This window comes from Caretta caretta, chromosome 1 (genome assembly GCF_965140235.1).
Source record: "Caretta caretta isolate rCarCar2 chromosome 1, rCarCar1.hap1, whole genome shotgun sequence".
Taxonomy (NCBI): Eukaryota; Metazoa; Chordata; order Testudines; family Cheloniidae; genus Caretta; species Caretta caretta.
The window spans coordinates 303,849,077-303,866,739 of record NC_134206.1 but is presented as its reverse complement, the minus strand read 5'-3'; the positions used below and the strand labels follow the sequence as shown (position 1 = coordinate 303,866,739).

Sequence of the window (17,663 nt, the reverse complement as noted above, 5' to 3'; positions counted from 1 at the left end):
TTAGCATTATCTCCAAAGAAGATTGCAAACAGAAACAAGTGCCGTTATTTGATTTTAGCAATGTTAAGCTTACACTTCTGAACAAATGAATGATTCTTAGGATTTTATGTGGCCTACTTTTCATTTCCCATGTTTCATCTTAATCTTTCACTGTAAACCATGGTATTTAGACATAAATCACTGCTTTGTAAGTGAGCCTGATCACAAGAATCCAGAAAAGTGGGTATTGTGTAAGTGCCAAGACCTACTTTGTTTTAAGTGGATAATTTACCTACTAAAACGTATCATTTCAACAAAGCAAACAACAAAAAAGAGTAGATACGAGCCAGCCTGGTGGCCTAATACCACACAGTACCATGCGGTAGGGTAGAGTTCCAAGCAAGAGATTATACACAAATCCACATCTAGATTTGTGAGCCAGCTGGACCTGAGCTAGCTGCTGAGGGAGATGTAGGAGAGAGCTGGGATGACCAATGATGTAACTGTGGAAGGGATCTCAGTTACACAGAAGTGGCAATACTGCATGGCACAGTCAAGGATAAAGTGGAAACGAAATGGAACAATACAGGCCTAATTAAGGTAAATTGATACGACTTCTTAGGCAACCCTCCCATCACTAAATTCTGAATTACTCACGCCCAGTGATAGAGAACAAGGCAAGACAGAAAGAACTAGCTAGACAGTAGCCATGCAGAGATGGGAATAAGGCCTCAGAATGAGAGGAAGGTAATCAAAAACAGAAAAAAAGTAGATAAACCAAAATGTGTGTCTAACAAGATAGCTGGCCCTTCAAATAAAATCAGGTCCAGCTCTCCTCCTCCAGTCCAGATACACCCTAGTTTGGTGTAATGAGGACAACAGGGGGTCCCTTGGAAGCTATACATGAGAGACACCCCAAAGGCAAGAGAGAACATAGAGTCCAGAAAGAGAGAGCTCAGTACCCAGAGTCCGGAGAGGGAGCTCAGAAGAGCAGAGCTGGGCTGAGAGCGTCATAAGAACAGCCATACTGGGCAGACCAAAAGTCCATCTAGCCCAGTATCCTGTCTTCCAACAGTGGACAATACCAGATGCCCCAGAGGGAATGAACAGAACAGGTAATCATCAAGTGATCCATCCCCTGTCACCCATTCCCAGCTTCTGGCAAACAGAAGCTAGGGACACCATCCCTGCCTATCCTGGCCAATAGCTATTGATGGACCTATCCACCATGAATTTATTTAGGTTTCAGAGTAGCAGCTGTGTTAGTCTGTATTCGCAAAAAGAAAAGGAGTACTTGTGGCACCTTAGAGATTAACAAATGTATTTGAGCATAAGCTGCATCCGATGAAGTGAGCTGTAGCTCACGAAAGCTTATGCTCAAGTAAATTTGTTAGTCTCTAAGGTGCCACAAGTTACTCCTTTTCTTTTTGCGAATTTATTTAGTTCTTTTTTGAACCCTGTTATAGTCTTGGCCCTCACAACATCCTCTGGAGTTCCACAGGTTGACTGTGCATTGTGTGAAAAAATACTTCCTTCTGTTTGCTTTAAACCTGCTGCCTATTAAGTTCATTTGGTGACTCCTAGTTCTTGTGTTAAGGGGAGGAGTAAATAACACTTCCTTATTTACTTTCTCCACACCAGTCATGATTTTATAGACCTCTATCATATCCCTCCTTAGTCGTCTTTTTTCCATGCTGAAAAGTGCCAGCCTTATTAATCTCTCCTCATATGGCAGACACTCCATACCCCTAATCATTTTTATTGCCCTTTTCTGAATCTTTTCCAATTCTAATATATCTTTTTTGAGATGGGGTGACCACATCTGCACACAGTATTCAAGATGGTGGCGTTCCATGGATTTATATAGAGGCAACATCATATTTTCTGTCTTCAGAGAGGGGATGCCTGAAAGAGGGAGTGGTGAGAGTTCCCTTGTTGAGCAGTGAAGCCAGATCAGGTGGGTGAAAGCAGAGGGCAGTCAGGGTATGGGGGGTTCACCTACAAACTTCTCCAGGCCAGAGAGCCATGGCCCGAAAGGGCTGGAGGCTGAAAGCAGCAGAGGGAGATGCCTGCTGGCTCTTTGAGTCAGGGAGCTGAAGCTGGGGGACAGAGAGGGCAGAAGGCTGGGGAATGATGAAGGGGTGAATCTGTTGATGTTTCCAGGCAAAAGCTGAAATCATAACTGGGAAGGAAACAGCAGAGAAACACCGCATACAGAGGGGCTGGGGTGAGGTGTGGTGCAAAACATTGGAGCTGTACCTGAGAGCCGGAGGCATGGTGAGATGCTGGAGCTGTATTTGGTGTGTGGATGGACTGTTCGGATTTGAAAAAGTGCGTGTAGAGGTTGGGCTGGGCTGGGGAAACTCGACTATGGTTGAGGGACTTTCTGTAATAAATTTCTCTCTCAAAGGGCTATTTCTATTCTGAAAACTGGTGTGGAATTACTGGGACTCCAGAAGAAAGGGGAAAGTGAGGCAGACACGTCTGTTCTGTCATAGCCCACTACTGAAGGTGTGCCAGGAGGGCTGCCATACCACACAGGAAAATGAATGTGGGCAGGTGAAAGGACCCTGAGAAGAGGGGAACTAAGTGCGTGAAAGAGGGATATTGAGGCATGGGACTCCTTGCAGGGCCCTTTCTGAGGCTACAAGGGGACACCCTGGAGAGGTCAGCCCTTTGACACAGTGTGCTTTATGAAATCAACAAAACTTGTCAATACAACAAAATAGCTTCATCTGAAGACACTGACATTGCTATTGATTAGCTGGACAACTGGTTTCTTGCCAGTTGGCAATTCCTAAGTCCTAACTACCAATCACAATTACCTATTTGTATGTTTCAAGCAATACACTATAAATAACATCAAACCAACACTGTTAGATAACAGTTTGCAAATGTTCCAAAAAAGTATCAAAAAGTTACATACCAGGTGATCCACGGTACGCATCTTATTTACACATTTGCATGATCTATTTTAACTGAGAAAAATTTACCTTCTGAAATCTGCAACCAGCTTGACATCTGCTATGACAAGCTTGTGTTCAATAATCATGTGCTTCAGAAGTTGGTCTTGTTCTGCTTGTGGAAAATATTCTTCACAGAAAATACAAGGCACAGATGGAGACTCTTCCACAGCAGCTACACCACATGGACTTTCTGGCAAAGACAGCGGCTCCAAAATACACTCACTATCTGAAGGAAACAAAAGCAAAAAAAAAAAAAAAAATCTTTGTTGGACTTCAATTTCTCCTTTAATCTCCAAAATAATCTTAAATAAACCAACATTCTTTCAAAAACCTATTTTGTATGGATGACTCGTAAGCAGTGTAGGTAGAATCAGGAGCAAGGGAAAACAGCTTTTGTTGCTTTAACATGGCTTCCGCCAACAACAGCAAGGAGCAGATTTATTAGCAAGGCCACCAAATGTTTCTTCCTCAAAGGCAGCCAATGGCACCACTTCTAGAGTGGGTTGATGAGGCTCTGACAGCACAGGGGAACAAGCTCTAACTGTGATCCATGACTGACATTAAGGCAGGGTGTATGTGTCATGTAGTATGGTCTGGGTGATATGTGTGTTGGTTATTAGTGCAGGGAAGCTTCTTCCCATAAGTTGGACGCACTTTATTTTCTCAGAAACTAGCCCACATGCTGGTGTGTGTGAGGGATGTGTGTTAGGTTGACAAGGTAGGTGAGGTAATGTCTTTTATTGGACAAACTTCTGTTGGTGAGAGAGACGAACTTTCGAACTCTTCCTCAGGTCTTCCTCAGGTTATAATAATAACCTGATAATAAAAGGTTAGATTGTATAGGGTGGGCTGTTTTTGCATGTGAATTGATCCCTGTTAGTACAGACCATCTCTTGTTTACAGGAACCTTTTAACACTCACTCACTTTTGTATGATTATATAAATAATTTGCCTTGTTCCACCAGGCATCTGTTAGTTTGACTCAAAACGTTTCTTGTCGCACAGATGTGGTTTTTGCTGATGGAGAGGCCTCCACTGGAGGAGCTGGATCTGCTGAAACATTTCTCAGCTGTGCATGTGCTGGGAAAGGAGCTGTTATGACCCACATATTAAGTATTACCTATCAGCTCTGTGTTCTTGGGGAACCAGGGTGCAGTACCCAGCCTGTCTGAGTCATGAAAGACCTTCCTCCCCCCAGACTCTGCTTGAACCAAAACCTATCAGAAGAAAGACTTACAAAAAGCAATGAAAAGGTAGTGGGAGACATACCTAAACCCCTGGGATAAGGATGACAGGATTAAGGAAACTCCCCTAGCCTCATTTGCATCCAAGATGGGACAAGGAGGCATCTCCATTAGCATACAAAATGGAGAACAGAGACTCCAAGGCAAGAACTGCACAGAACTCTGGGAAGCACTGCATGACAGTGGATCTCTGTTCTAGGTGTTAATGAACCCATACCTGCATACACCCAGCTCAGTAGTTATCAAACCAATTCTAGTAATAAATCCTATATTGGTATCCAAAATAGTGAAGCTCCCTAATTGCACTGTGAGCTCCCACAAAGGACCACCACCCATAGCCAGGAATGATCAGCTCCCATTGTCTAGTCCGAACAAAACAACTTTGGTATACTCGCTTGAGCCACCAGTTTACACATAAACAAATCTAGTGTTCTCCCTTGAACCATTGTTGTTTCTCTACAAAAACCCCTAACCATGCTTAAGCTAATATCCTGATGCCTGGATCCAAAATCTGAATCAGTTCCCTGGGGACTTCATCTTCTCCTGAGTGATCGTGCTGGAGGCTCTACCTGTCTCCAACACTCCGGACCCCCAACTGATTAAAGCTTCAAGCAGTGGTGACAATCCAGCTCTTTCTTTCTCTACGTATAACCTTCTGACCCTGACTAGTGTGATCAGCTATAGTTTTCTAAACCTGACTTTTATACTCAAATTTAAGTTAGATTTAATATCATAACTGTTTTGTTTGTTTGGCTCCGCTATGGTTATTACCTGGCAATAAATAACTTTCATAATTAAGCTGGGTGCTTCTCTCTCCCCCCTCACCCGGTGGGTTTTTTCGGTTTCCTCATTCGCTCTGTAGCAACGCTCCTCGTACCTAAGCTAAAAGATCCCTGCAGTGCCCAAAAATCCTGTGAGGTTTGCTCATCAAGTGGGTTACTACCAGAACAATCGTAACGTGAAAACTGGGATAGGGACGTGCTGAACCTGGGACCTATGAGGGTGGCAGCATGGAAGTGCTGCTCAACCCAGTCTGCTGAATCCAGGGGCATATGAGGGTGGCAGATGGAAAGTACTGCTCGACCCAGCATGCTCAGGCGAACTCTATTCCTGTTCGGTGCCCATGGCATAGGAGGCTGGCAGCTTGGAGGTGCTGCTCAACCCAGCCTGCTGAGTCCAGGGACATATAAGGGGTCAGATTGGGAGTGCTGATTAGCCCAGTCCTCTCAGACACGTTCTATTAATGTGTGCGCACGTGAGTCTGATTCTGGGGCTGGAAGAACCCAGCCCTAGAGAACCTAGGTCTTGCAGGATAGCTCCACTGGGAGGGAACTTGCAGCAGGAAGAAGTAGAGCTCCACATGAGAACACAAGTGACACAAGCAGTACACTGACAGAAGACAGAACCGCCCCCCCACCCCCAGAAGAGTAACCCTAAAAAATAAGCATAACCCAAAGTAATGGGCAAAGCCGGTAACATAAGGCATCACTATTTCCAATGGCCCAGTTTTGTACAATAACGAACGGGAACAAGAGCACAGTTAATCATTTATTCAGGGCTAAGTCAACGACTGACCACCTCCTGGTTCATGGGGGTTTAGAGTTCATGGATTGCTCTCAGTAGGTGGATGGACTGGACTTGAAGAAGGGCTGCCTCTTCTCCTTGTCCCACAGCAGATTTGGGCATGCTGGCCCTGCAGAACATCGATAAATTTATCGTCAGTGGGATGATGGGCCAGATCCTCTGCTGGTGTAAATAAGTGTACCTTCACAGAAGCCTGATATACAGCAACTGAGGCCTATAGCAGCAGGCCCTATGAGTTTAACTCAATAAAGGACATCTCAATAAGTTCCATTGGCTTGGAACTAAAAAAAAAACAAAAACGTAGCACTAATTTTCCAAAGAAATCTTCATTACAGAAGAACACCAGTTTCAAAGATACATAGACCGTAGGCTTTAAGCACATGAACATTAGAAAGCAAAGTTAAGTAAATCAGACACAGCTCCTGTGTTCTGGCAAAATCAAGCAGTCTTCTTGACCCTTTTGGCCTGAAGCCAACTTTACAACTTGTTCAGCTGGACGGGCAGGGGAAGAGGGAACCAACCATTTTCTCTTTGTGATTCACACTGCTGCAGGAACAGCACACTGGAAAATGATGCAGCTGTATTTGTGAAGCTCTCTTGATGATTCAGAAATTAATAGATGTATTTATCTCAAAGAAAACTTGCTTTAACCCAGCACTTTACTTTTACATAATACAGAGCACCTTTTATCTGAAAATCTCCTGGTGGATTGGAGAAGTGTAATTAACAAGACTAATAATACTTCCTGATGACATGAGAGAAGGGCCCTTAGGCTTATGAGTGACAAATTTTGGCCTGCACAATAAATAGCTAGTGATTGCATAATCCTAAAGTAAATTGGAATCTGGGATTGTGGACAATCTGTCCTATTAGTAATGGTAAACCGGCAAGAGTTTATATTTTGCTTTTTTATTTTTATTTTTTCTGACTCATGATGTTCAAGAAGCCCAAACTTTCTGGGAATGCACCAACAAGTGTGGCTGAAAAAAGACTGACAGTGAATATGCATTGAATTCAGCTCCCATAATACAATTTGTCCTGTGCTGTGTGGTTGTAAGAATGCAAACACATACACTATAACATCCCTAGGAGCAACAGCATAGCTAGCCTAATTCTATTCTGAAGTAATAATAAGAAAGAAACTTTGGAGTATAATTTACCTGCATGTCAGCCCATCTCTGCCTCATCCTCCTCAATCTTTTTCATAGCCGAGTTGGAGCAGTACCAATGTTTTCATATTGTAGTTTTCATTCTTTTAGGGACAACAGTGTCTACATTAAATGGAGTAGCGTTTCTAGTTTGCTCTCTGTGCATTTATCTGCCCTTTCTGGCTCTGCAGACTAACAAGGAATAGGCTCTGCTTTCCTGACCAAAAATAGTGATTCTACCTGCAGCATGAAAGTTTCTAAGGCTTGTGAATCCTTATAGTAAGTATTGTATTATAGCCTGCAGAATCAGTGACCTGTTTCTGTGGAGGAAAGCAGAGCAATTCCATTTCCTCTGCAGCTGCTGATTCTCACTGATGTCAACAGAGCTAAAGAAGATAGTTTGTCAGCCAGTTAATTTGTGTCTAGGGTGGGCAGACTACTGATTTGTTCTCTTCTGAGTTGGATCTGTTGGAATGCCGCATTTCAACAGCTTGGCCATTTATTTATCTGGACTCTTACCTGATCAACTCCATCACAAGAAACCTGTTTAAAAAGATACATTAACATGGGGGAGAGAGAGTTCTTGACATGGACAAGGAACTGACCTCGTTACTGAGAACAAGGGGTACTTATGAGTGGCAACCATCTGGGTTGGAGGGAGTTGATCTGTGGTGTGCCAAAGGGATCACTAGCTGTGATGTTCATCTTGTTATATCAGTGAATTGCAGGAGGCAAGAAACACAGGTGAACAAATATGCTGATATGTAACTGGGGGAGTAGACTATACAGAGGAAAGGTAATTAAAAGTAGACTGCTAGACTAGAAGCATGGGCAACTGAAGTAGTTTATGGAATTTAGTGCAGAGGAAAATAAAGGAAGGGAACTAGAGATAAATTACATGAAAATATCCTTGGTACTTCTCTGCTGCAAAACACTGAGCAGCAGAATAAATAGGTAGTACAGAACAAAACTCTACAGCCTTCAGCACAGTGCTTAAATGGATTAAAATGTAACCACCACAGGGCACACACATAGTAGTACAAATAAATATTATTCAAAACTCAAACTACTGTTCCAAATGTGGTTCCAGCGGGGTCACCTTATTATAAAAGAGCTGTTAGAGAACTGTAGACTGAGGCGAGGGGCAGGGTGTCGCACACTTTGAAGAGTGTGTCAGCTGGTCTTACTTCACACACCAGGGGCTCTTTCCATCCCTCTATTCTCCACTGCCCCACAGCTCCTTGTTTGCCATCCTCTCATCCCCCTGCTTTTCAGGGACCCCTGCTACTCCCTCCAGTCTTCCCCCTGCCAGGGGTTCTGTGTGATCCCCACTTCCCCCTCCTATACCACTCTCCTGCCACATCAGCAGCTGCGTGCACCCCCATTCCCACTTTCTTCATATGCCCCCCCCATCCCCCTCCACGGCAGGAACTGTGTGCACTCCCATTCTCCCCATACCTGGATTCCCCTTTGACCCTCCTAACAGCAGGGGCTGTGTGCTTCCTTGATCCCTCACTCCATGTCCCTCATCCCTTCCTTCATCCACAGCAGGGCTCCCATGCCAGGGGCTCTGTCTTACCCCCCACCTCAAACCAGGGTCCCCTAATCTCTCCCCCCATCAGGGGTTCTGCGTGCCCCACTCCCCTCCTCAAGCCAGACTAGATCTGCTCTCCATGCCAGGGTCTGTATGCATACCCCTATGCTTCCCATTATTCTTTTTTTCTGGCTGGGACACAAGTCATTCAGCATGTCGACATACTAAACTCTATTGGGAGGACAGGCAGAGCTGAGATGGGAGTATTGTTATATGGAAGGCACTAATGGGTGACATCCACCAGTTGTTTAATCTATAGAAAACAGCAGAAGTGCTTGAGGCTGAGGCTGTGGCTGTGCTAAAGAGCTGTGGTAAAGAACTGGCCCCCCAGTTTCCCCTTTTCAACACACAGCTGTGGACAAGCCCAGAAATAGAAATACTCCCCCCTGCCCCTCCAATTCAGAATCATGGGAAAACTCCATGGCTGTAGAGATTCTACCGAGTCATCCAGCTGGTGGGGTTTCCTTCCTCCAACATAGTGGGCAGACAGCACATCCCTCAGCCCACGCCGCTTCCTGCAGCCCCCATTGGCCTGGAACAGCAAACCGCACCCAGTGGGAGCTGCGATTGGCCAAACCTGTGGAAGCTGCAGGTAAACAAAGTGTCCCGGCCCGCTAGCGGATTTCCCTGACAGGCCGTGTGCCAAAGGTTGCCGATCCCTGATCTATAGAAACAAGAGTTAGATTGTAGCTTCTCTGGGATTGTCTTTTTGTTATATGTATGCACACTACTAGCACAATGGGACCCGATCCCCATCTGGAACTTGTGGGCACTACAATAATACAAATAAGTAGTAATAAGAGAAGAACCAGAGGAAGGAGGCAGAGGCGAATTAAGATTTATTGGGGCCCAGGGCACAAAGAACATGGGGGCCCCCCGCATGCGCCCCCTCCGCCCATGACCCTGCTTCCTGGCCTGGCTGGAAGTCAGGCCATGGCAAGAGCTGCCCAGAGAGCCTGGGCTGCTGGGGGGAGCCCTGGACCCTCCATCTGTCCTGGATGGTGCGCCCTGGAGGGTAGGGACCCAGGCCGGAGGCTGCTTTTGGGCACTCCAGCTCCCCACCCAGGACAGGTGGAGGGTCCGGGGCTCCCCACAGCTGCCCGGGCAGCACAGAAATAAATATGAATGAAAATAAACTGTTCAGTGCACTAAAAATGTGGCCACCTTAAATATGTCATCTTGTCAATAAATTGTTTGGTTCTGAATGAATAACCCTGCTGATACTTGTGGCAGTAGTTTTGGAGCCTGTAGGTTCAGGTGAGTGAGAGTGGACAGCTGCAGCATTATGCCATTACAGCATTATGCCAGAGAACTCTGCCCAAGTGCCAAATATTGTACTAACTAAGACATGAGTTTTTCTATTAAAACAGTGGTTTTAGTCTAGTGGTTGTGTTGGAGACCATCAGTCAGGACTCTTGAGTTCTCTAACTAGCAGTGATACCTGATTCTGTTTGTGTTTAACTGCAGGCAATTCACTTAACCTTTGTGTGTTTCACTATACCCATGTGTAAAATAGGGAGAAGGAGAGGAGCTGGGTGGGGGGCAGCTCCAGGGAGGAGGGAAAGGGGGGGTTAGGGGACAGCTCCACGACGGAGGGAGGGAAAAGGAGAGGGACTCGGGAGTGGGGGGAAGCTCCGCATGGGGGAGACAGGCTGGGGGGCGCTCCACACAGGAGGAATATGCTCACTGCTCACCGGACCACAGCTCCTGCATCCATCTGGTCTGGCCAGGGGGTGGGGTCTCAAGGGGGGAGGGGGAGGAGGAGGAGCAGGGTGGTGGAGCCCCAGGGGGAGGGAGAGGAGGCACGGGGGAAGGGTCGGAGTTCCGGCTTGCGGGGGCTCCCCAATTGACCAAGGCCCCTGGCACTGTATGGTAATCCGCCACTGGAAGGAAGTGATAGTTTGGGTTCGGTTTTCCTTGAGCAAAAGCTATAGAGAATAGCCAAACCTGAGCTGCAAATGGTGCAACAGCTGTAAGAAAGTTAATTCATTTTCCTTACTGGAACATTTTTAGTTCCAATCACGCTAAGTAAAAGCCATTATGCAGATAAAAAAAAAAGATCACCTATTACAGTATATGGGTGTTTTATATCGAGTGTTCCAGACAAGGTATTCTGCCTGTGTAATCCCACACTAAATTATCAGCGATACCTATGATATTACAATCAGGTGATTTTATGGCTGTAGATCTGAAATAATAGTAGAAAACAGGCAGGAATTCACCACTCAAAAGAAGGTTAGCTGCAAATGGTAAAGTCTTTAAGCATTTTCTACTTATTTGTCAGTTAAAGCCCTTATCTACACTACAGGGTTAGGTCGAATTTAGCCGCTTTAGGTCGATTTTAAAATGGATGCATTCACACAACCAACTCTGTTCCGTTGACTTAAAGGGCTCTTAACCTAGACTTTTGTACTCCTACCTGGCAAGGGGAGTAGCGCTAAAATTGACCTTGCTTGGTCGAATTTGGGGTAGTGCGGACGCAAATCAACAGTATTGGCCTCCGGGAGGTATCCCAGAGAGCTCCAACGTGACCGCTCTGGGCAGCGCTTTGAACTCTGATGCACTAGCGAGGTACACAGGAAAAGCCCCGGGAAATTTTGAATTTCATTTCCTGTTTGGTAAGCGTGGCGAGCTCAGCAGCCCAGGTGACCATGCTGTCCCCGCAGAATCGCAAAACAGATCCAGCATGGACCGAAAGGGAGACACTGGCTCTGATTGCTGTATGTGGAGAAGCATCTGTGCAGGCAGAACACCGAGCAAAAAGAAGAAATGCCAATATATTTACCAAAATCTCACAGGGCATGGTGGAGAGAGGCCACAACAGGGACACACAGCAGTGCCGTGTGAAAGTTAAGGAGCTCAGGCAAGCCTACCAAAAGACAAAGGAGGCAAACGGGCGCTCCGGGTCAGACCCCCATACATGCTGTTTCTATAATCAGCTGCATGGCATTCTTGGAGGGGATCCTACCACTATCCCACCACTGTCCATGGACACCTGCAATGGGGGAGTCTTACGCAACAGGGAGGAGGATTTTGTGGATGAGGAGGAGGAGGAGAAGAAAGAGAATGTGCAGCAGGCAAGTGATGAATCTGTTCTCCCCGGCAGCCAGGACTTTTTCATCACCCTGGAGCCAATACCCTCCCAAGGCAGAATACCCAACTCTGAAGCCGGAGAAGGCAGCTCCGGTGAGTGCACATTTGTAACTAAAGAACAGGGTTCAAAAGCAATAGTGTTTAACGTTTGATTTGCCCTGAAGAATTGGGATGCTTTTGTGGCCAGTACAGCTACTGGAAAAGTCTGTTCACATGTCGCTGGAGGATTCCCGCTCTATCCCCAGACATCTCCATGAAGCTCTCCTGGAGGTACTCTGAAAGCCTTTGCAGAAGGTGTCTGGGGAGGGCTGCCTTATATCGTCATCCACAGTAGGACACTTTACCACAGCATGCCAGTAGCAAGTATCTTGGAATCATTGTAGCACAAAGCATGGCAGCGAATGGTCCTGGGTTTTGGTCGCATTCAAGCAACTTTCAGTCTATATCTTTCTGTATTAGCCTCAGGAGAGTGATATCATTCATGGTCACCTGGCTGAAATAGGGGAATTTTTGTAAGGGAACAGGAAAAGGACCCCGTTCATACTGGGCTGTTTGTGCTCGGCTAAAAGGGATCATCCCGGAGAAAAGCCACACAGCGGGAGGAGGAATGAAAGGATCATCCCAGAGAATAGCCACGAGGTGGGGTGGGAGGCAGGTGTGTGCTGCACATTCTCCCCAAAAACACAGCCCCTCCTTTTAAATGTTAAACCCAACCCAACCCATTGCTTGCTATGGGAAAGAATGGCGCAGCAGTTTGAAACCATTCCCACATGTTATGCGTAAGAAGCCAACCCTGCGTACCCTGTGCCTTACCATGGCTGCCTGGAAACCGAATTCTGTTGCCCAGCTGTATGTGATGTGTCACCATACTGGCAGGCGCTCAATATAAAAGGCAAAATGCGACCTTGTGCCTAAAGCACATGTGCTGTCTGTTGTGAATTGCTTGATTCACTGTGAAAGAGTCTCCCTTTTGTTCTCAGAAATGTATCATCTTAAATTTTACTCTCCCTTTTTCTCTCTCCGCCAGGTGCAAATGTTTCTACGCTCCCCCTATCATCTCCGTCCCTGAGGTTATTGCAGATTAGAAGGCGAAAAAAAACGCACTCGCAATGACATGTTTTCCGAGCTCATGCAGTCCTCCGACACTGATAGGGCACAAGCCCAATGCATGGAGGCATTCAGTGTTAGAGGCCAGGAAAGCATTAAGTGAGCGCGAAGAGTGGAGGCAGGAGCGCAAAGAGCGGAGGCTAATGGAGGAGCAACCAGACATGATGAAGCGTCTGGTGGAGCTGCAGAAAAGCCAACAGGAGCACAGACCCCCACTGCGTCCATTGTATAACCGCCTGATTTCCTCCCCAAGTTCCATATCCTCCTCACCCAGATGCCCAAGAACACAGGAAGGGGGGTGGTGGTGGCTCCAGGCACCCAGCCACTGCACTCCAGAGGATGGCCCAAGCAACAGAAGGCTGTCATTCAAACAGTTTGATTTGTAGTGTGGCTACAAAAAGCAAATGTGGCCTTGTACTTCCCTCCTCCCCCACCCCACCCAGGCTACCTTGTCAGTTATCTCACTTTTTTTTAAATTAATAAAGAAAAAATGCATGGTTTCAAAACAATAGTTACTTTATTTCGAAGGGGGGAGGAAGAGTGGTTTGGTTACAAAGAATTAAAATCAACCAAGGGGGGTGCGTTTGCACCAAGGAGAAACACACACAGCAGTCACACCGTAGCCTGGCCAGTCATGAAACTGGTTTTCAAAGCCTCTCTGATGCGCAGTGCGCCTAGCTGTGCTCTTCTAATCGCCCTGGTGTCTGGCTGCTCAAAATCAGACACCAGGTGATTTGCCTCAACCTCCCACCCCACCATAAACGTCTCCCCCTTACTCTCACAGATATTATGGAGCACACAGCAAGCTGCAATAACAGTGGGAATGTTGGTTGCGCTGAGGTCTGACCTAGTCAGCAAACAGCACCAGCGAGCTTTTAAACGTCCAAAGGCACATTCTACCACCATTCTGTACTTGCTCAGCCTATAGTTGAGCTGTTCCTCACTACTGTCCAGGCTGCCTGTGTAAGGCTTCATGAGCCATGGGAGCAAGGGGTAGGCTGCGTCCCCAAGGATAACTATTGGCATTTCAACATCCCCAATGGTTTTTTTCTGGTCTGGGAAGTAAGTCCCTTCTTGCAGCTGCTCAAACAGCCTGGAGTTCCTAAAGATGCAAGCATCATGCACCTTTCCCAGCCATCCCACGTTGATGTCGGCGAAACGTCCCTTGTGATCCACCAGTGCTTGCAGCACCATTGAGAAGTACCCCCTGCAGTTTATGTACTAGTTGGCAAGGTGATCTGGTGCCAAGATGGGGATATGCGTTTCATCTAACGCCCCACCACCAATTAGGGAACCCCATTGCAGCAAAGTCATCCACTATGACCTGCACATTTCCCAGAGTCACTACCCTGGATAACAGAAAGTCAGTGATTACATTGACTACTTGGATCACAGCAGCCTCCACAGTAGACTTGCCTTCTCCAAATTGATTCCCAACTGACCGGTAGCAGTCAGGCGTTGCAAGCTTCCACAGGGCTATCGCCATTCGCTTCTCAACTGTCAGGGCAGCTCTCATCTTGGTATTCCTGTGCTTCAGGGTGGGGGAAAGCAACTCACAGAGTTCCAGGAAAGTGGCCTTACGCATACGAAAGTTTTGCAATCACTGTGAATCATCCCATACCTGCAACACTATGCGGTCCCACCAGCCTATGCTTGTTCGCCTGGCCCAGAATCGGCGTTCCACTGTATCAACCAGCCCCACTGCCACCATGATGTCCCAATTGCCAAAGACCGTGCTTTCAGGAACTTCTGTGTCCATGTCCTCATCAAATCCTCCTCGTGCTGGGATCTCTTAGCCCGGTTCTGCACATATTCCAGGATAATGCACAAGGTGTTTACAATGCTCCCAACAGCAGCGGTGATGGTGAGCTGCACAGGCTCCATGCTTGCCGTGGTATGGCGTCTGCAGGGGAGCAGAGTTGCAGTGGAAGCGGTGGATAACGTCGGTTAGCAGTCCTACTGCACCGTCTGCTAACAGCAGCACCCAGGACACAACAGCTGCTGTGACAGTAAGCTGAACAGGCTCAGTTCTTGCCGTGATATGGCGACTGCATGGAAAAAAGGCGTGAAACAATTCCGTGCCATTGATTTCACGGAGGGAGGGGTGACCGACAACATATACCCAAAACCACCCGCGACAATGTTTTTGCCCCATCAGGCATTGGAAGCTTAACCCAGAATTCCAATGGGCGGCGGAGACTGCGGGAACTGTGGGATAGCTACTTACAGTGCACCGCTCCATAAGTCGATGATAGCCACGGTAGTGAGGATGCACTCCGCAGACTTAATGCGCTTAGTGTGGACATACGCAATCGACTGTATAAAATCGATTTCTAAAAATTGACTTCTATAAAATTGACCTAATTTCGTAGTGTAGACATACCGAAAGTAAGAATTAGCCACAGAACTGCAGCATACACTTGTGACCTACAGTCAAGTCCTGTGTGCAACCGCTCCCATTGTGTTACGCAGGCCAAGAAGAATAGACTCTGTATATGGAAGGATATGTTGCATGTTTCCAATGAGAGAGAACAATAACCTTGCCATGTTTTGCTTTCCTTTGTATATCTGATAATCTCCTAGGGAAAACATTCTTTGGGTAGTGCATTGGAGTTCAAAGTGCTGTCCAGAGCGGTCACATTGGAGCACTCTGGGATAACTCCCGGAGGCCAATACCGTCTATTTGTGTCCGCACTACCCCAAATTCGACCCAGCAAGGTTGATTTTAGAGCTGCTCCCCTCGCCAGGGAGGAGTACAGAAGTCGATTTTAAGAGCCCTTTAAGTCGACGGAACGGGGTTGGTTGTGTGGATGCATCCATTTTAAAATCGACCTAACATGGCTAAATTCGACCTAACCCCGTAGTGTAGACCAGGGCTCAGTTACACCATTTGCCTCTCCATTAGTTTTTACTCATGAAGTGCATAAGTGTGGACACCAGCTCCTTTAGCTAATGGGAAGAGCCAAAGATACTGGAGCAGCCACACTCCTTTCAGAGTTTACACACCAGGCCCGATTCTCCACGGTGTAGTCATTTAGACCTGTACAAATTGAGTGTAAAACACTGCCACTGGTGTGCACAGAGTGCCTAATTCAGCTTTGGTAGCAATTTATACCTAATTGCTCAAGGGTTAAAAGGTCAGATGAGGAGCAAGGGAGTAAAGCATCAGATTCTTTGGCTCCCATTACTGAAAAATTGCTTACTTTCCCATTTTTATCATATAGTTATAAAATAAATCAATTGGAATAGAAATATTGTACTTGCATTTCAGTACTTGCGTGTCTAGTATATAGTGCAGTATAAAACAAGTCATTGTCTCTATGAAATTTTTGTTTCTACTGACTTTGCTAGTGCTCTTTATGTAGTCTGTTGTAAGCCTAGGCAAAGATCTATCGGAGCTGATGTACCCCCTGGAAGACCTCTGCGTACAAGGGTATGCATATCCCTGGTTGAGAATCACTGGACTACATAATCACATAATGTCAATATTTTGTTATTTCTGGTACACTAAGGTTTTAGGTTTAAGTGTATATTATGTAAATAGAGGTGTACAGTATATATTTATAAACCCCTGTGTGAGAACACAAGTATAATGAAACCAAATAAGAACATCTGCTGGAATGTTTAGTGTCTTTCTAATTAAATTCAGCAGTTGAATAAATCAATTCATGAGCAACAAGCTTGGCTTATTATCTCATTAATACAGCTGGTTAATATCATGAGGAGATTAGTAGGAGAACTTGAAATGACCCTAAAATAAAAATGAATGCAACAAAAAGACACAGGTCAGTAAAATGAGTTACCACAATGGGCACAAGGTAAGAGCAGAGGAAAACAAAAACAAAAAAACCCAGACGCATTAAACAGCCCCTCCCCCCAAAACTACCACCTCACATAAGACCAACGGACATCTATTGAAGTGGAAAAACGATCTTTTTCTATACAGTGAGAACATTAATGTCTGTCATTGCGAGCAAAAGTATTTAAATAAATTCTCTAAAGTAAGTTGGCACCAAATGCAAACCTATGCATTAGACACTTTTCTACAAATAGGTAGATTAAAAGTTTTAATAGAAGGGACAGAAAAAAATAAAAAATCTATAATAGGTTAGCAAACACATTGGCTCTACATATGTCTTATACATATTACAACTTCTCTCTGCTGCTGACTTGCTAATACTGAACTGGCACAGCAACGTCCTTACATTTAATTTATAGTGATACCCTTGGAAAAGCTTTTCCATTTGTTATAGAATTTCTTTTTTGTTTTACAGAGTATCAAAGATAGATGATTAACAACTGCCCAACACTATTTACAACTAATTACACACACAGCATGCTATTCCCCCTCCATACAAACAGCACATCAAAAACATGTTCTCAGTGAAAGAAGAATCAAAATACACAGAACAATTTCCCAGCTAGCTATTGTAAAAAGCTCAAGCACTCCTGTCATAAAGGGAAGGCTAACCACGTTTAAATCCCTCCTGGCCAGAGGAAAAAACCCTTTCACCTGTAAAGAGTTAAGAAGCTAAGATAACCTCACTGGCACCTGACCAAAATGACCAATGAGGAGACAAGATACTTTCAAAGCGGGGGAGAGGGGGAGGAACAAAGGGTTCTCTCTGTCTGTGTGTTGTTTTTGCCCGGACCAGAGCAGGAATGCAGGTTAGAACTCCTGTAAAGGGCTAATAAGCAATCTAGTTAGATATGCGTTAGATTCTGTTTTGTTTAAACGGCTGATAAAATAAGTTGTGCTGAATGGAATGTATATTCCTGTTTTTGTGTCTTTTTGTAACTTAAGGTTTTGCCTAGAGGGATTCTCTATGTTTTGAATCCGATTACCCTGTAAGGTATTTACCATCCTGATTTTACAGAGGTGATTCTTTTACTTTTTCTTCAATTAAAATTCTTCAAGAACCTGATTGCTTTTTCATTGTTCTGAAGA

General features: G+C 45.6%; 1 protein-coding gene across 3 annotated transcripts in view; it reads right to left on the bottom strand.

Moving 5' to 3' along the window:
• Positions 1 to 17,663, bottom strand: part of ZNF277 (zinc finger protein 277) — a 92,411-nt gene that overhangs the window by 47,276 nt on the left and 27,472 nt on the right. For all 3 annotated transcript variants that reach the window (XR_012666514.1, XM_075124424.1, XM_048836089.2), the window contains exon 2: positions 2,973 to 3,171. Coding sequence is in view for 2 of the 3 variants with exons in the window: in XM_075124424.1 (XP_074980525.1) it covers positions 2,973 to 3,171 (199 nt within the window). In the remaining variant the exon portion in view is untranslated. The remainder of the gene's footprint in view (positions 1 to 2,972; positions 3,172 to 17,663) is intronic.